Source organism: Melanerpes formicivorus, unplaced genomic scaffold (assembly GCF_026170545.1).
Source record: "Melanerpes formicivorus ecotype bairdi unplaced genomic scaffold, bMelFor1.0.p_v2 SCAF_34, whole genome shotgun sequence".
In the NCBI taxonomy this organism is placed as follows: Eukaryota; Metazoa; Chordata; class Aves; order Piciformes; family Picidae; genus Melanerpes; species Melanerpes formicivorus.
Genome location: NW_027142386.1, coordinates 4,902,037 through 4,919,483, shown reverse-complemented (window position 1 = coordinate 4,919,483; position 17,447 = coordinate 4,902,037). Strand labels below are relative to the sequence as shown.

Here is a 17,447-nt window from a genome sequence, read left to right as displayed (position 1 = left end):
AGGATATTCAAAGGGCCTTTGGTCTGGGGGTTTCTTTTGCCACCTTGCAAACCTTCTCTGTGTTGAACCCTTCTACCTGGCTGCCTGAAGAAAAAGGCCACATTGCACCTCACTTGCCCTGGAAAGGGCACAACCCAGAGTGTTAAATCACACCAGAACTACAACCACCACTCTCTCACCAGCATCAGCAATGATTCTTTTATCTTTCTTTTGCCTTTTTCCCCCCTTCTTCTTTCCTGCCACTTCCAGTTTCCTGACAGCACTTTTTGGGCTACATTGAATGAAGGACAGCAGCAGCAGAACTGCTGCCACTCCATCTGGTTTCCATAGATTAGCAGCAAGTTAATTGTTTAAAGGCCTTGTGGTTTAAAATAAAACAAAATAGACCAGGATAAAATAAAATCAATTTTAACATAAAAAATAAGTAGAATAAAATAGAATAAAATAACCCAACCCCAAACACAACCAAACAGCAAACCAAAAAGCAAGCAAACAAAAACTAACCCAACAAAGAAGTTGTCTGGGTCTAGATTCTGAACAGAAAGACCAAAAAACAGTAGATCCCTCCTTTATTTGCTCTCTCAAAGTATTTGAGCAAGCCTCAGCCACTTGACAGAAGGGCTCTAGCAGGATGGATCTGGAGCATGGATCTGGCTTCCTTCACCACATTACTGTGTGCTGTGTGGAGCAGCATTTATTGAAGGCTCCTTCCCCACAGCTATTAACTGTGGGACCTTCTGTTCCACTCCTGCTCGCAGGAGCTGCTGGAGAGGTCGGTGGAGGAAAGGCAGGGGTGAGAGGGTTAAAGTCCTCTGGCAGCCAGGCACACTGCTTTAGTGCTGCTGCTGAAGAGGATTGGAAGGTTTTTCCCTGCCTTTCCCCCCCCAACCCCCCAATGCCTCCAAGTTTTTACCCTGCAGCAGCTCTGAGGTCCCAAAGCAGCTTTTTGTCAGCCATCTGATCACAGAATCACAGAAACATTCAGGTTGGGAAAGACCCTCAGGGTCACCAAGTCCAACCAGTAACCTTACTCTGCAAGGTTCACCCCTAAACCAGATCCCCAAGCACCACATCCAAACCACCTTTAAACACATCCAGGGTTGATAACTCTCCCAGCTGATACCTGACTCCTCCAGTAGCTCTACAGCAGCACTTGGTGCCTTGTGTCTTAACTACATGTCACAGCAGCTCTGGGGAGCCAGGACTGGCCGGTTTGGGCTCCCATTTTAACCAGCAGAAGCCATCCCCACCTGCTCCAACTGGGGATGTCCCTGCTGATTCCCAAGGGGGAAGGTTGGACTAGGTGACCTCTAAGAGGTCCCTTCCAACCCAGTGCATTGATTCTAAGAGAGGTTTGTCCCTGGCCCTTTCATTTCTCTCCTAAACAACCTCCTTTTTTTTTACTTCTTCCACCAGAAAAAGGCCACAGAGCAGAAGGCAGAGCTCTTGAAAAGAGAAGGAAGCAAAAAAGAGGAAAGAGAAAACAACAAAAAAGAAGCTAACTCCCCAAACTAAGTTTATGCCACAAAGTTCTCCTGTCCTGCTCCTTTTGAAGGAGCAGACTCTGGTGGAATTTCTGTACAGTACATGACAGACTTTAAAACTATTTATACCACAGTTAGAGCAAGACCTTTAATACTCTAGTCTTAAGACAGGGTTTTGTTTCTCTAAAGATGTCTTTTAAAGCTTTCAGACAGTTAAATACAGTACAGAGATGTTAGCTTGAAACACAAGGCAAGATTATGGAACCTCCTGACTAGCTTCGACCCCATCGACTGGCACTTCCTGGCATCATTGCCAGAGTACAAAATGGTCTTTTCCCTGATGATTCTGGGTACAAAATGATCCTTTCCCAGATCATTTGGGTACAAAGTGATCCTTTCCCTGATGATTTTGGGTACAAAATGATCCTTTCCCTGATGATTTTGGGTACAAAATGATCCTTTCCCAGATCATTTGGGTACAAAGTGATCCTTTCCCTGATGATTTTGGGTACAAAATGATCTTTTTCCAGATCACTTGGGTACAAAGATGATCCTTTCCCTAATGATTTGGGTGTGGAATGATCCTTTTCCAGATCACTTGGGTACAAAGATGATCCTTTCCCTAGTGATTTTGGGTACAAAATGATCCTTTCCCTGATGATTTTGGGTACAAAATGATCCTTTCCCAGATCATTTGGGTACAAAGTGATCCTTTCCCTGATGATTTTGGGTACAAAATGATCATTTCCCTGATGATTTTGGGTACAAAATGATCCTTTTCCAGATCACCTGGGTACAAAATGATCCTTTCCCTGATGATTCTGGGTACAAAATGATCCTTTCCCAGATCATTTGGGTACAAAGTGATCCTTTCCCTGATGATTTGGGTACAAAATGATAATTTCCCTGATGATTTTGGGTACAAAATGATCCTTTTCCCGATCACTTGGGTACAAAATGATCCTTTCCCTGATGATTTTGGGTACAAAATGATCCTTTTCCAGATCACTTGGGTACAAAATGATCCTTTCCCTAATGATTTGGGTGTGAAATGATCCTTTTCCAGATCACTTGGGTGCAAAAAATGATCCTTTCCCTAGTGATTTTGGGTACAAAATGATCCTCTCCCTGATGATTTTGGGTACAAAATGGTCTTTTTCATGATGATTTTGGGTACAAAATGATCCTTTCCCTGATGATTTTGGGTACAAAATGATCCTTTCCCTGATGATTTGGGTACAAAATGATCCTTTCCCTGATGATTTTGGGTACAAAATGATCCTTTCCCTAATGATTTGGGTGTGAAATGATCCTTTTCCAGATCATTTGGGTACAAAATGGTCCTTTCCCTGATGATTTTGGGTACAAAAAGGTCCTTTCCCTGATGATTTGGGTACAAAAAGGTCCTTTCCCTGATGATTTGGTGTGTGGCAAGGTGAGGGGGGTGGGGTGGCGATGGTGGTGTCTGAACTCATTTTGCACCGTGGTGCCAAGGTCGTGGTAATTAGAATCATCCACAGCTAGCAGGTTGGGAGGGGGTGTGGGTGTGTGTGGATTACCAGAGCTGGAGTGGAAGGATGAGGATTGTATGACACTAAAGAGACCAGGAATACGAGGTTCATATTCGTCCATGGCCAGCACAGATTCATAACACGAATTCCACTGCCTCCATGAGGATGTGCAACAGTCATTAGTGCATCTCCCATCGCCTACCAGCTTCCTCCAGCCGAGAACAGACTGTTCCCCTGGCCTGCCAAAGCTTCAGACCTCACTGGTGGAGCTGCTACAGTACAGTTTGGGAGTTTGGTGTCTGAAGGGCTGACTTCTCTTGAAGACTAAGGTCATTTTAAAGGGGGGGGGGGGGGGGGGGGCTTGTCTCTCTTTTTTTTGGCTGTTTTTGGTTTGTTCTCTTGGTGGGGAGGAAAAGAGATGGAGGACGTTTGGAAAAGCTGAGACACCCAAATGGGATCCATGCAAAAGTGATGTTGGAGAGGGGATAGAAAATATTCAACGGCTAAACTCGTAAGACCAGTCCCTAGTCCTGATGAAAACTAGCTACAGTACAGGTGGTTTGGGTGCAGCACTCTTCTAGAGAGCCTTCAGCTTTGGTAGGTGCTCTGAGCATCCCTTTGCACACCCGGGGTGCCTTCCCCCCACCCCCTTCCCCAGCCCCCAGCGGCCTTAGGGGCTCTCGGCGGAGCTGTGCTTGGTGTGGGGAGGGAGGGAGCCCTCACCTCGGAGGTTCCTGAAGTAGAGTTTTAGCTTCTGGGGCTCACTGATGCGTCTCCTGGTGAAGTCTGCCCTCGGGTGGCCTTGGGCACAGTGATCTGCCTGCAGCAGGTGGAAGAGGCTGGCCATGTTGGGGCCAATCTTCTCCATCAAGCTGTCCTTGATGGTGCTGACTGTCTCTTCATCACACTCCAGTAAGCTTCTCACCAGCTTGTTGTAATACCTGCAAGAGGGAAGGAAGAAAACCAAACCTTAAAGTGCCATAGATGCCACAGGAAGGACTGTGGAGAGAGAAGGGAGACCCTTCTGGATCTCTACAACTCTCTGAGACTGAGAGAGTTGGGGACATTCAGTCTGGAGAGGAGAAGGCAGGGGGGTTGGAGCTAGATCTTTAAGGTCCCTTCCAACCTAAACCATTCTGTGAATCTGTGAATTCTATGAAAGGAGACCTCATTCCAGTAGCTTAAGTGGGCTACAAGAAAGCTGGGGAGGGACTTTTTAGGGTGTCAGGGAGTGGTAGGACTAGGGGGAAATTGAGCAAAACTAGAAGTGGGGAGATTCAGATTGGATGTTAGGAAGAAGGTTTTCACCGTGGAGGTGGTGAGAGAGTGGAAGAGGTTGCCCAGGGAGGTGGTGGAAGCCTCATCCCTGGAGGTTTTTGCAGCCAGGCTGGATGTGGCTGTGAGCAGCCTGCTGTGGTGTGAGGTGTTCCTGCCCATGGCAGGGGGTTGGAACTGGCTGAGCCTTGAGATCCCTTCCAGCCCTGACAATTCTATGGTTCTACGGCTCTATACCAAGCCATCTCCCAGTAAAGCAGGAGCTGGGCCCAAGCCAGACCAGTCCCAGCAACCAAAGTATGAGAATCAGAATTTTTCAGTGTCTTTGAGATGGGGTTTTTGACAGGGCACAAACATAGAATCAAAGACTCCTTTGGGTTTGAAGGGACCTGAAAGGTCAGCCAGTTCCAACCTGCCTTGCCAAGGGCAGGGACGCCTCCTACTAGCCCAGGTTGCTCAAGGCCCCTTCCAACCTGGTTTTGAACACTTCCAGGGTTGGAGCCTCCATGACTTCTGTGGGCAACCTGTTCCACTGCCTCACCACCCTCATGGGGAAGAATTTCCTCCCCATGTCCAATCTAAATCCAGCTTCTTCCAGTTTGAAGCCATCACCTCTCATCCTCTCACTCCAGGTAGCAGAGCTTTCAACCAAAGGCCTAAGAAGAATGGCTGACTGCCCCAAACACATCTGTTGGGAGTGATCTGGGGCAAGTAGTTTTGGAGGAACAAGAATTTAATGAGCTCAGTAGAAACTCTTCCTGAAGGAGGGTCCCCAGAAGCACAGCAGTGAGGGAAAAAGCCATGAGCTGCACTTTCCATGGAAACCTGCCCTCTTCCTTCAGCAAGGAAGGGTTGGAAGGGACCTTAGAGATCATCTAGTTCCAAGCCCCTGCCATGGGCAGGGACGTCTCCTCCTAGACCAGGCTGCTCAACACACATCCTCTCACTGCACCTGACACATGCTCTGGCCCTGGAGATGCTGTGCCTATGACACCCAGGAGGAACAGAAACTTTCAACCTTCTGTTTCAGTTGTCCTACCCAAGCAGCTGCTCCAGCTCAGACAGGTAAAGCAGATGGGATTTTGGTGTCACCCTGGGGGATCAGGAAGCCAGGAGCTAAGACAATGAAGGCTTAAGGAGATGTTTTAGTAGCTCATAAACACCCCAAGTTTCTGCAGCTTTAGGAAGAAAACAACTCCTTGTTTCTTACAGAGCCAAGTCATCACCAGACAGGAGGATAGACAAACAGACCACTGCTCTGAGCCAGAGCAACCCTTCCTGTGAACATATCCATCCCTGAGGCATTGTCCCCTGCCACCGCTCTCCCCGCAGAGCCTTTAGCAAGAGTCCAGGCAAGCTGAGTCCAAGTCAGAGCCTGACAGATGCAGGTATTCCCTGGGGCCAGATCTTCAGTTGTCACTTCCAAAGAGCTGACCATGCATTAAGTCACAGAATTCCAGAATCCCAGCATGGTGGGGGTGGAAGGGAGGTCTGGAGGTCATCCAGTCCAACCCCCCTGCCAAAGCAGGGGAACCCACAGCAGCTTGCCCAGGGGCACAATGCCCGGGGGGGGGGGTTGGAAGCTCTCCATACAAGGAGACTCCACAACCTCTCTGGGCAGCCTGCTCCAGGCCTCCAGCACCCTCACACCAAACTACTTTCTCCTCAGGGTCAAATGGAACCTCCTCCTCAGCATCTTCCCAGCCTCTTCTGAACTCTTTCCAGTAGTTCCTTGTCACTTGTGATCTGGGGAGCCCAGAACTGGAGCCAGGACTCCAGCTGTGGCCTCACCAGGACTGAGTAGAGGAGAACCTTTCTGTCCCTGCTGCCCACACTCTTCTTCATGCACCCCAGGACCCCTTGGCCTTCTTGGCAGCTTGTCCCCCTGCACACTCAGTTTTTCTCTGGGAGCTACTTCCCAGCAGGTCACCTCCTAACCCCTACCTCACAAGGCAGGACCTCATGCTTCTCCCTGTTGCATTTCTGCCTCCTCCAGAGCCTGCTGCTGCCTTTGCACCTTCCAGCAGCCTCAGGAACGTTCCTTGCTCCAGGAGGGAGCCAGGAAATGATGCTGCTCTGTTTCCCCAGCGCTGCTTGAGCCAAGCAGAGAAGAGGGCTCCAAGGGAGGGTCATCCAGGGGGCTGGGGCACAAGCAGCACAGACCTGCTTGGTGTGGGCAGGGAGAGCAAATCAGGACTGTGAGACCTCACTGGACAAGAGACCACCTTCCTAGGGAGAGAAAGCTGGGGGGAGAGGATGTTGGGAGGAGAGCAGCACTTGGACATTCGCTGAGCTACTTCTGCCTGAGAGGACGTTGGGGAACTTATTTTAAGCCTTTAAGGTCACCATGACATTTTTCCACAGGAGAAGAGATGGGAATAAGCTGCAGGTGGAGGAGGGGAAGGAAGAGGGAAATGAGAGTCCACATTCAAGCTCCTTTCCTAACTCTCAGCTCTGGCCTTCAGAGCAGCCAGAGGAGGTCAGGTGAGGTTAAAGTTTCTGCTGCACTTGAAGAACAAAAGGAGCAGGCTCAGGCAGGGAGGAGCATGGTGCTGGTGTTAATATTAAGGTCTGGAGCGTGCACAGTAGTTGATGATGAACACATCTGCCTGAGCCATGTGTCCTGCTTCCACCACAGGAATCATCCAGCAGATGCTGAGGGGCCTGGAGCAGCTCTGGCAGCAGCAAAGGCTGAGAGCCCTGGGGCTGAGAGCCTGCAGAAGAGCAGCCCCAGAGGGGAGCTGAGCAATGCTCAGCAAGAGCTAAAGGAGCTGTGGGGGGCAAGAGGCTGGGGTCAGACTCTGCTGAGTGGTGCCCATGGACAGGCCAAGGGGAAATGGGCACAAACTGGAACCAGGAGGTTCCACAAAGAAAAACTCTCCTGTGAGGGTGCTGGAGGCCTGGAGCAGGCTGCCCAGAGGGGTTGTGGAGTCTCCTTCTCTGGAGAGCTTCCAAAACCACCTGGACACGTCCTTGTGCAACCTGCTCTGGGGAAACCTGCTTTAGCAAGAGGGTTGAACTGGATGATCTCCAAAGGTCCCTTCCAACCCCTGTGTGATTCTCTGAAGGGAGTAGCAGATCCCTTCTGCCTTCTGCTGCTGCCCACAGCTCCCTCACACAACCACAGCTTGGTGGTTTCCATAGCTGGAGCTGCAATCAAACAGCCTTTCAGTAGCTGGTCTGCAGGCAAAGGCAGCTCAGGCTTTCCTCTCCTCCTGCTCCTGCCATGAGATTAAATCACAGGAAGATGCTATGACCTTTAACTACTTCCTCTCAGTGTCCCAGGCCAAGTGGCACATTCTTATTCTGTGGCTATGTTGGGACAGGGGCTGGGAAAGCAGGATGCTTTAGGAGACCTCAGTGTAAACTATGAGCTGGGAAATCCTGCTGCTTTTGTTACTCAACAGCTCACAATATCCTCTGGCTTCACCGGGGCTAGAGCCGTGGGGGAGGAGTTCCCTCTGCCTCAGGAAGACAGCAGCTCTGGCTCAGGCTTGGTCCTCCTGAGAGGAATGGCCCCAACGTCCCTCACACTGCTGCTGCTGTCACTGCTTCCTCCCTCACTTCAGTGTCCCCTCCTCACCCCAGTGTCCCTACAGCCACACCATGTGCTGTGTAACTCCACAATCCATCACACACCTCCACCATGAGCCAGCAGCCTCATGGCCAACAAGGCAAATGGTCAAGAAGAGTATGGGCAGCAGGGAGAGAAAGGTTCTCCTACCCCTCTACTCAGTCCTGGCGAGGCCACAGCTGGAATCCTGGCTCCAGTTCTGGGCTCCCCAGATCAAAAGTGACAGGGAACTACTGGAAAGAGTTCAGAAGAGGCTGGGAAGCTGCTGAAGGGCCTGGAGCAGCTCTGTGAGGAGCAACTGCTGAGAGCCCTGGGGCTGAGAGCCTGAAGCAGAGCAGCCCCAGAGGGCAGCTGAGCAATGCTCAGCAAGAGCTGAAGGAGCTGGGGGGGGCAAGAGGCTGGGGCCAGACTCTGCTCAGTGGTGCCCAGGGACAGGCCAAGGGACAAGGGGCACAAACTGGAGCCCAGGAGGTTCCATCTGACCATGAGGAGAAAGTTGTTTATTGTGAGGGTGCTGGAGGCCTGGAGCAGGCTGCCCAGAGAGGTTGTGAAGTCTCCTGAGCTTCCAACCTGCCCCTGGCCATTGTGCCCCTGGGCAAGCTGCTGTGGGTGCCCTGCTGGAGCAGGGGGCTTGGGCTGGGTGAGCTCCAGAGCTCCCTTCCAACCCCTGCCATACCGGGGTTCTGCTGGGATTCTGTATTGACCTGAACTGCTCTCTCAGCCTGCAGAACACAGATGCTGTGGTGCTCCCTGCTCCTCACCCCAGCCCCTGGGGGAATGCTGAAGCAAACCTCTTCCAGATTTGCTTGGGGCAAGAGGGCAGAGGCACAAAAGTGTTGCTGTCACCTTCCCACAAGTGTACTTTTTCTGGATGTAAGATCTCCAACAGAGTTTCCTGTCACAAATTGATGCTGCTCAGAGCTGTGACATGCATCTGTCACCTGCATACCTGTCCTGGGCTAGGTCTGGGGGCTTCAGATGCTCCTAGATCCAGTCAAAGAGCCACTCCAGAGGGGTTGTAGCATCCTCCCCAGGCAGCCAGCCTCTGAAACTGCAGCTGGGTCTGACTGCACTCCAATTCTAGAGCATATTTACTCCAACTGTTCAAAAAGATCCCTTTGATCCCCATCACAAGACTCAGCACTGATTGTTCCAGGATTTAGAGGAAGCAATCCCTGCCCTTGCAGGCTGCAGTAGCTGCCTGAAGCCTCTCTCTGTGCCTTGTCCTTGAAGGATGGGGACAGGGCAGTCCTGTGCTCAGACAAAGGTGCCAGGGAGCAGCGTGGTGCCCATCTCTGCAGGCAGCCTTTGCTATCAAGGAGGAACAGGGGTGAAGGCAACCCTAAAAGAGAACATGAAGAACAGCAGACTACCTCTGGAAGTGTGAACTACTGGATCATGGCAGGAGAAGGTTAGAGAGGAGCATTTCCCCTGCTTCCCTCTGGGCTTTCCTAGCTCTTCACCTTGTCATGGTAACACAGAGGGCAAGACCTCAGTGCTAGGTGTCAAAAAGTCCTGGGATTGCAATGTCTGAAGCACAAAGAAGTGGATGAGAAGTTCGCCAGGAGCCAGCAGTGCCCTTCTGCAGCCCAGAGGCAGCTGTGTGCTGGGCTGCATCCAAAGGAGCAGTGTGGGCAGCAGGGCAGCAGAGGGGATTCTGCCCGTTGGCTCTGCTCTGCTCAGACCTCACCTCCAAGCCTGCCTCCAGTTCTGCTGTCCCCAGCACAAGAAGGACACAGAGCTGCTGGAGTGAGGCCAGAGGAGGCCACAAAGATGCTCCAAGGGCTGGAGCAGCTCTGCTGTGAGCACAGGCTGAGGGAGCTGGGGGTGTTCAGCCTGGAGAAGAGAAGACTCCAGGGGGACCTCAGAGCTGCCTGCCAGGACCTGAAGGGATCCTGCAGGAAGGCTGCAGAGAGACTTCTCCTGATGGTGTCTAAGGACAGACCAAAAGCTGAGGCAGAGCAGGGTTAGTCTGGAGCTGAGGAAGAAGTTCTTCGGTGCAAAGGTGGTGAGGCTCTGGAATAGGCTGCCCAGGGGAGCTGTGGCTGCCTCCTGCCTGGGGGTGTTCAAGGCCAAGTTGGATGAGGCCTTGAGCAACCAAATGTAGTTGAGAGCTGTCCCTGCCCATGGTGGGGAGGTTGGGGTAGATGAGCACTGAGGTCCCTTCCAAGCTGAGCCATTCTATGAGGCAACTTATGTCAAGCTATTTTTATGGAGATGGTTTTAGATGGATGCACCAAAAGAGGAGAATCAGAACAACACTGCTGAAACCTCACCAGGACTCAAAGAAAGCAGAGAGCATTGCTTAGGCTGAGCTGCATTCTGCTCCCCCTCTGCTCTGCCCTGCTGAGGCCACACCTGGAATATTGCATCCAGCTCTGGGCTCCCCAGTTGAGCAGGGACAGGGAGCTGCTGGAGAGAGTCCAAGGGAGGGCTGCAAGGCTGCTGAAAGGACTGCAGCAGTGCCTGGGGAGGAGAGGCTGAGAGCCCTGGGGGTGCTGAGTGTGGAGAGGAGAAGGCTGAGAGGGATCTGATCAATGTCTCTCAAGAGCTGAGGGCTGGGGGGCAGGAGGGAGGGGACAGGCTCTGCTCAGCTGCACCCTGGCACAGGCCAAGGGGCAAGGGATGGAAAGTGCAGCCCAGGAAGTTCCACCTCACCATGAGGAGCAACTTCTACACTCTGAGCATCCCAGAGGCCTGGAGCAGGCTGCCCAGAGAGGTTGTGGAGTCTCCTTCACTGGAGACATTCAAGACCTATCTGGATGTGTTCTGTGTGATCTGTGCTGGATTCTCTGCTCCTGCTCTGGCAGAGGGGTTGGGCTTGATGATCTCTAGAGGTCCCTTCCAACCCCTAACACCCTGTGATCCTGTGAATACTTAGATGTTAGTCAGCTTGGTTCCCCTCATTGCTTTCCCTGTGCATCTCAGCTGAGCAAAGCCCTCACGTACCGGTTGGTGAACTGATTTGGAAGCTGAACGACCTCTGTGATGGCTTCAGGGTTGCGTTTGGCAATGCCACACATATCCAGCTTGCTGTAGCACTCCTCCTGCACTTCAGAGATCATTCTTTGGAACGTGGAGCACCTCCTGATGGCCAGGAACACCTTGGACGTGACCCCGTTTGCAATGCATTTCAAGCTTTCTTTCACAAAAGCTTTTCCCTGCAAAGAGAAGGGGGAGAAAAAGCCACAAACAACCTTGAAGTGCCACAGGTTCCACAGGAAGGGAGGGGAGAATCTTCTGGGTCTCTTCAACTCTGAGACAGAGAGTGTTGGGGCTGTGCAGGCTGGAGAGGATAAGGCTCTGAGGAGACCTAATTGTGGCCTTCCAGTATCTGAAGGAGGCTCCAAGAAAGCTGGGGAGAGACTTCTGAGGGTGTCAGGGAGTGATAGAATTGGGGGGGATGGAGCAAAACTAGAAGTGGGGAGATTCAGATTGGATGTGAGGAAGAAGTTGTTCCCCCATGGGGGTGGTGAGAGCCTGGCACAGGTTGCCCAGGGAGGTGGTGGAAGCCTCATCCCTGGAGGTGTTTAACACTAGGCTGGATATGGCTGTGAGCAACCTGCTGTGGTGTGAGGTGTCCCTGCCCATGGCAGGGGGGTTGGGACTGGCTGAGCCTTGAGGTCCCTTCCAACCCTAACAATTCTATAACTCCCTGAGAGGAGGTTGGAGCTGGCTGGGGGTTGGACTCTTCTCCCTATGAGCAAGAGGAAATGGCTTCAGGTTACACCAGGGCAGGTTTAGGTTGGACATTAGAAGAAACTTCTTCACTGAAAGGATTCTCAAACACTGGAACAGGCTGCCCAGGGAGGAAGTTGAATGAAACATCTGGAGGTGTTTCATAGCCTCAGAGATGTGATGCTGAGGGCCATGGGTTAGACCCAGCCTTGGTAGAGGTAGAGAATGCTTGGAGTCAATGCTCTTGAAGAGCTTTTCTAATCAAAATGATTCTATTTTATGACCCCTGGCTATGGCTGGCTGCTATCCATCAGCCCTGGGGCAAGTACAGACCTGCTGGGGGTCCCTGAAGAAGCAGGGCAGGTAGCTGGATCCTAAATGCTGACTACTGCTACTGCTATTCCCTTTCAATGGTTGTGGTGGTCTTAGGTGATGGTTGGACATCTTAGAGGTCTTTGCCAACCCAAACAATCCTCTGATTCTCTGCTTTGTTTTGTTGTGAGTGGCTGCAGCTCCAGAGAAGCTTGATCTGGCTCTGAATTCCCAGGACTGAGACTTCCAAGCCAAATCCCAGCCCTGTGCCAGGTCACACAGTCAGAAGCTTTACTTTGTTCGAAGGAGGTTTCGATTTCCTCCTGAAGAGGAAGCTCAGCTCTCCACCCCATGGAACTCTCCTTGCCAAGTCCTCACACACTGCACACAGCACATGGAAAATGTAGGGTGGGAAACAGCCCTGAAGGATGCACTGAGAGCCAACCCCCAACCCCAGGGTTCAGAGGAGCAGCAAAGGGCTGCGAGAAAGGAAGGGTTAATCCTGCACAGGCCCCAGAGAATCACAGAATCACAGAACTGTCAGGGCTGGAAGGGACCTCAAGGATCAGCCAGTTCCAACCTCCCTGGGATGGGCAGGGACACCTCACACTACAGCAGGTTGCTCACAGCCACATCCAGCCTGGCCTTCAAAACCTCCAGGGATGAGGCTTCCACCACTTCCCTGGGCAACCTATGCCAGTCTCTCACCACCCTCATTCCCCCCAGTCCTGTCACTACCTGACAGGCCAAAAAATCCCTCCCCAGCTTTTTTTGTAGGCCAGAGAAAGGAAGGCATCTGTTCAATAAAGCATCTGGACACGGGGCTGCAGGACTGAGAAGGGCAATGAGGATGAGCAGAGGGCTGGAGCTGCTCTGCTGTGAGGACAGACTGAGGGAGTTGGGGTTGTGCAGGCTGGAGAGGAGAAGGCTCCCAGGTGACCTAATTGTGGCCTTCCAGGATCTGAAGGGGGCTACAGGAAAGCTGGGGAGGGACTGTTTAGGGTGTCAGAGAGTGATAGGCCTGGGGGGAATGGGAAAAAAAAGGAATGGGTAGATTCAGGTAGGATATTAGGAAGAGGTTTTTCACCATGGGGGTGACACTGGAAGAGGTTGCTCAGGGAGGTGGTGGAAGCTTCAGCCCTGGAGGTTTTTAAGGCCAGGCTGGATGTGGCTGTGAGCAACCTGCTGTGGTGTGAGGTGTCCCTGCCCATGGCAGGGGGGTTGGAACTGGACGAGCCTTGAGGTCCCTTCCAAGCCTGACAATTCTGTGGTTCTGTGACTCTATGGCTGGGAAAAGCTCTGTGTTGAAAAGGGAGCTTCAAGGGGGAGGTTTATGTTTTTATTCCTGTTGGCTCTGTACCGTACCTGAGTGTCAAATTTAGCAGCACTGTAGAGGAAGGACTTGCAGATGTCATACATCCCATCCGTGTCACAGGTGGAGTTCTCCAGGCAGGCAAAGGCTCCGCAGCCCACCTGGAGGGCACTGTTCAGGCAGCGAACCACCTCTGCTGCAGAGAGAGCCACAGGCACCACCTTAGCAAAGGCACAGCTGCCCCCTGCCCCACGCTGCAAAGACCTTCCCCAGGGTCCCCTCGCGTTCAGCTGCAGACCCAGCAGCAGCCTTGGTGCTTCTTGGGACTGGAGGGAGAGGTGAGGGAGAAAGGCCAAAGAGATCCTCAGCAAATCCAGCAGCAGAAGCTGCACCTGCTTCACAGAATCCCTGAAAGCATGCATGGTGGGGGTGGGAAGGGAGCTCTGGAGGTCAGCCAGTCCAACCCACCCTGCTCCAGCAGCTTGCCCAGCAGCACAATGCCCAGGGGGGGTTGGAAGCTCTCCACACAAGGAGACTCCACAACCTCTCTGGGCAGCCTGCTCCAGCCCTCCAGCACCCTCACAACAAACTACTTTCTCCTCATGGTCAGATGGAACCTCCTGGGTTCCAGTTTGTGCCCCTTGTCCCTTGGCCTGTCCATGGGCACCACTGAGCAGAGTCTGGCCCCAGTCTCTTGCCCCCCCCCCCCAGCTCCTTCAGCTCTTGCTGAGCATTGCTCAGCTCCCCTCTGGGGCTGCTCTTCTGCAGGCTCTCAGCCCCAGGGCTCTCAGCCTTTGCTCCTCAGAGAGCTGCTTCAGGCCCCTCAGCATCTTCCCAGCCTGCCCTGGGCTCTCTCCAGTAGTTCCCTGTCCCTCTGCACCTGGGGAGCCCAGACTGGACACCACACTCCTGCTGTGGCCTCCCCAGGGCAGAGTAAAGGGGGATGAGAACCTCCCAAGATCTGCTAGCCACAGTCCTCTGAACACCCCCCCAGGATCCCATTGGCCTTCTTGGCCACAAGGGCACGTGGCTGCCCAGAGGGAGAAGAGGCATTTGGGCAGGGAAAGCTGAGGTCAGGGAGCTGCCCTGGGGAGAACGCAAAGGGTTGAGGCAGCAGTTAGGGCGGCAGAGGAGCGTGTCCATCTCATCCCAGCTTTCAGAGTGCAGGCAGGGCTGCCTGTTCGCAGTGAATCAGCAGAATTGCCACATGATTGCCCTGAAATTAGGAGGGATTAACCTCTCTCTCTCTCTTTTTTTTTTTTTGGTAAGCTGAACAATCTGTCCCCCTGAGTGGCTGTGCAAGGCATATTCATTACTTCTGCAGGTCGGGTTACCAGACATTCTTCAGCAAGAAATGCAAACCCCTCCAGATCCTAGGTGTGGGAAAAGTGAGGGTTTGCATTTAGTGGGAGGCAGCTTGTCAAGAGCTAAGTTTTGGAGCCTAAAGCTGTACCTCCAGCACCAGGGGCTTTGGAGGCTTTAAAGCTGCAGCTCATCCCCGGGGGCTTGGCAGAAAGTGGAGAAGAAAGTCAAAAGGTGTTTGCCAAAATCACCACACAGCCCTCACCCCCTCCACACACACCGTTAACCCCTCCTGCTTCTCTGCTGTCACTTGAGTGCCCCAAAGGGAGAAACCTCTGGGAAGGTCACCCCCTTCCCAGCTCAGCACCTGGGCTGCCACAGCGCCTCATTGCCATCGTCCTGCCGCCGCAGGTTCCGATGCTAACTTTGCTTCGCTTTGGGCAGTCCTCAGGATGCGGTGAAGCTTTCATTGTTTTAGGCAGGGTGCAACAGGGAGCCCCCTATGTTTCTATAGCAACCAAATACAAAAGGAAATTGAGCAAACACCCTAGGATAATGCTGCAGAGCCTCGCGGATCTAAAATAAGACATCTGCTAATGAGCTCCAAATTAGAGACTTAATATCTTTTTCAGTGCGGCGGGGGGAGCCGGGGGGGGGGGGGGGGGAGGGGGGGGAGAAGACAGATTTTTGGACTGCCATTGTTCAAGACAATGTGTCCAACTTATCTCAGCATCTCCCAGTGCACAATAGTAGAGGCATCCAGAGCTGACTTGCCAGCGATTTTCGTGGCCAATTGTCAAAGCAACTTTGCTAAAATGTCACACTCTGGGAAGCATCCCACTGATAGCAATCAGGGGCTGCAAATAAATGCTAGCAGTGGCCAGTTTCTAGGTTACTGCATTCTTCAGAGTGGCAGAGCTCTCCCTCTTTCCCCCCCTTCTCCCCCCCCACCTCCCTCTGAGCAGACAGATGTTTGGCAGAACAATGCTTCAGTAGAATTTCCATGGATTTTATCAACTTCCTAAAAAGCCAGGAATTTAACACCGAAGTCTGCCTGCAATTGGAGAAGAGAGGAAAGATACATGCGAGCGGGGGGGGGAAAGATACATGGAACTCATTTAGTAGATGGGGGAGGAGGGGAGAGGATGGATTGCATCCTGCAAGCAGAACGCACACTGGTTCCCTGACCCAGCTCCTGAACCCAGGAGATATCTTCTCCAGCTATGCATCAATATCCACCTGCATCAGAGCCTTCAGTTAACATTCTTTCCTACCAGGACATCAAGTTAATAACAATAATAGTAGTAGTAGTAATAATAATAATAATAATAATAATAATAATAATAATAAATAATAGAAGAGGGGAAAGAAGAAAGAGAGGAGGAAAAGACAGGGGGAGAAAAAGACAGGGGGAGAAAAAGACAGGGGGAGAAAAAGACCAGGGGGGAGAAAAAGACAGGGGGAGAAAAGAAGGGAGAAAAGGGGAAAAAGAAGGGGGGGGAAAGAAGAGGGGTGAAAGGAAGGGGGTAAAAATGAAGAAAAACAATTTCATAGACTCTTAGCATGTTAATAGTTGGAAGAGATCTCTAGGGATCATCCGGTCCAACCCCCGTGCCAAAGCGGGATCACCTAGAGAAGGGGGGGAAAAAAAGGGGGCGGGGGGGAAGGAAGAAAAAAAAAGACACATAAAGGGAAAAAGAAGAAGGAGAAAGGAAAGAGAAAGGAGAAAGGGAAAGAGAAAAAGAAAAAGAAAGGGGAAAGGGAAAAAGAAAGGGGAAGGGGAAAAAAGAAAGGGGAAGGGGGAAAAAAGAAAGGGGAAGGGGAAAAAAGAAAGGGGAAGGGGAAAAAAGAAAGGGGAAGGGGAAAAAAGAAAGGGGAAGGGGAAAAAAGAAAGGGGAAGGGGAAAAAAAGAAAAGGGAAGGGGAAAAAAGAAAGGGGAAAGGGGAAAAGGAAAAGAAAGGGGAAGGGGAAAAAAGAAAGGGAAGGGGAAAAAAGAAGGGGAAGGGGAAAAAAGAAAGGGGAAGGGGAAAAAAGAAAGGGGAAGGGGAAAAAGAAAGGGGAAGGGGAAAAAAGAAAGGGGAAGTGGGAAAAAAGAAAGGGGGAAGGGGAAAAAAGAAAGGGGAAGGGGGAAAAAAAGAAAGGGGAAGGGAAAAAAGAAAGGGGAAGGGGAAAAAGAAAGGGGAAGGGGGAAAAAGAAAGGGGAAGGGGAAAAAGAAAGGGGAAGGGGGAAAAAAGAAAGGGGAAGGGGAAAAAGAAAGGGGGAAGGGGAAAAAAGAAAGGGGAAGGGGAAAAGAAAGGGAAGGGAAAAAGAAAGGGGAAGGGGAAAAAAGGGGAAGGGAAAAAAGGGGAAGGGGAAAAAGAAAGGAGAGGGGAAAAAGAAAGGAGAAGGGAAAAAGAAAGGAGAGGGGAAAAAATAAAGGAGAGGGGAAAAAATAAAGGAGAGGGAAAAAAGAAAGGAGAAGGGAAGAAAGAAAGGAGAAGAGAAGAGAAGAAAGAAATGAGAAGGGGAAAAGGAAGGAGAAGGGAAAAAAGGAAGGAAGGAGGGAAAAAGGAAGGAGAAGGGGAAAAAGGAAGGAGAAGGGGAAAAAGGAAGGAGAAGGGGAAAAAGGAAGGAGAAAGGGGATAAAAAGAAAGGGAAAAAAGGAAGGGAGGAAAGGAAAAAAGGAAGGAGAAAGGAAAAAAGGAAGGAGAAAGGAAAAAAGGAAAGAGAAAGGAAAAAAGGAAGGAGAAAGGAAAAAAAAGGAAGGGAGAAAGGAAAAAAGGAAGGAGAAAGGAAAAAAGGAAGGAGAAAGGAAAAAAGGAAGGAGAAAGGAAAAAAAGGAAGGAGAAAAGGAAAAAGGAAGGAGAAAGGAAAAAAAGGAAGGAGAAAAGGAAAAAGGAAGAGAAGGAAAAAAGAAGAGAAAGGAGAAAAGGGAAGTAAAAAGAATAAAGGAGGAGAAAGTAAAAGGAAGAAAAGTAAAAAAGAGGGTGAGAGATGGGGGGGGGGGGGGGGGGGGGGG

At 51.4% G+C, this 17,447-nt stretch overlaps 1 protein-coding gene across 1 annotated transcript; it reads right to left on the bottom strand.

Moving 5' to 3' along the window:
• Positions 1-215: 215 nt before the first annotated feature.
• STC1 (stanniocalcin 1) lies at positions 216-13,568 on the bottom strand. The gene is made up of 3 exons (XM_068156156.1): positions 13,200-13,568; positions 10,794-11,005; positions 216-3,936 (listed from the first exon to the last, which is right to left on the bottom strand). Exons 1-3 carry the CDS (start codon positions 13,566-13,568, stop codon positions 3,666-3,668), a joined length of 852 nt encoding a protein of 283 aa, XP_068012257.1. The 3' UTR covers positions 216-3,665.
• Positions 13,569-17,447: the final 3,879 nt, after the last annotated feature.

Excerpts from the sequence above, each read along its gene's own strand:
- STC1 (XM_068156156.1), bottom strand. The coding sequence starts at position 13,568 with ATGCATGCTTTCAGGGATTCTGTGAAGCAGGTGCAGCTTCTGCTGCTG. Across the intron at positions 11,006-13,199 it reads CTGCTAAATTTGACACTCAG|GGAAAAGCTTTTGTGAAAGA; the intron begins GTACGGTACAGA and ends TTCTCTTTGCAG. Across the intron at positions 3,937-10,793 it reads CCAAATCAGTTCACCAACCG|GTATTACAACAAGCTGGTGA; the intron begins GTACGTGAGGGC and ends TCCCTCTTGCAG.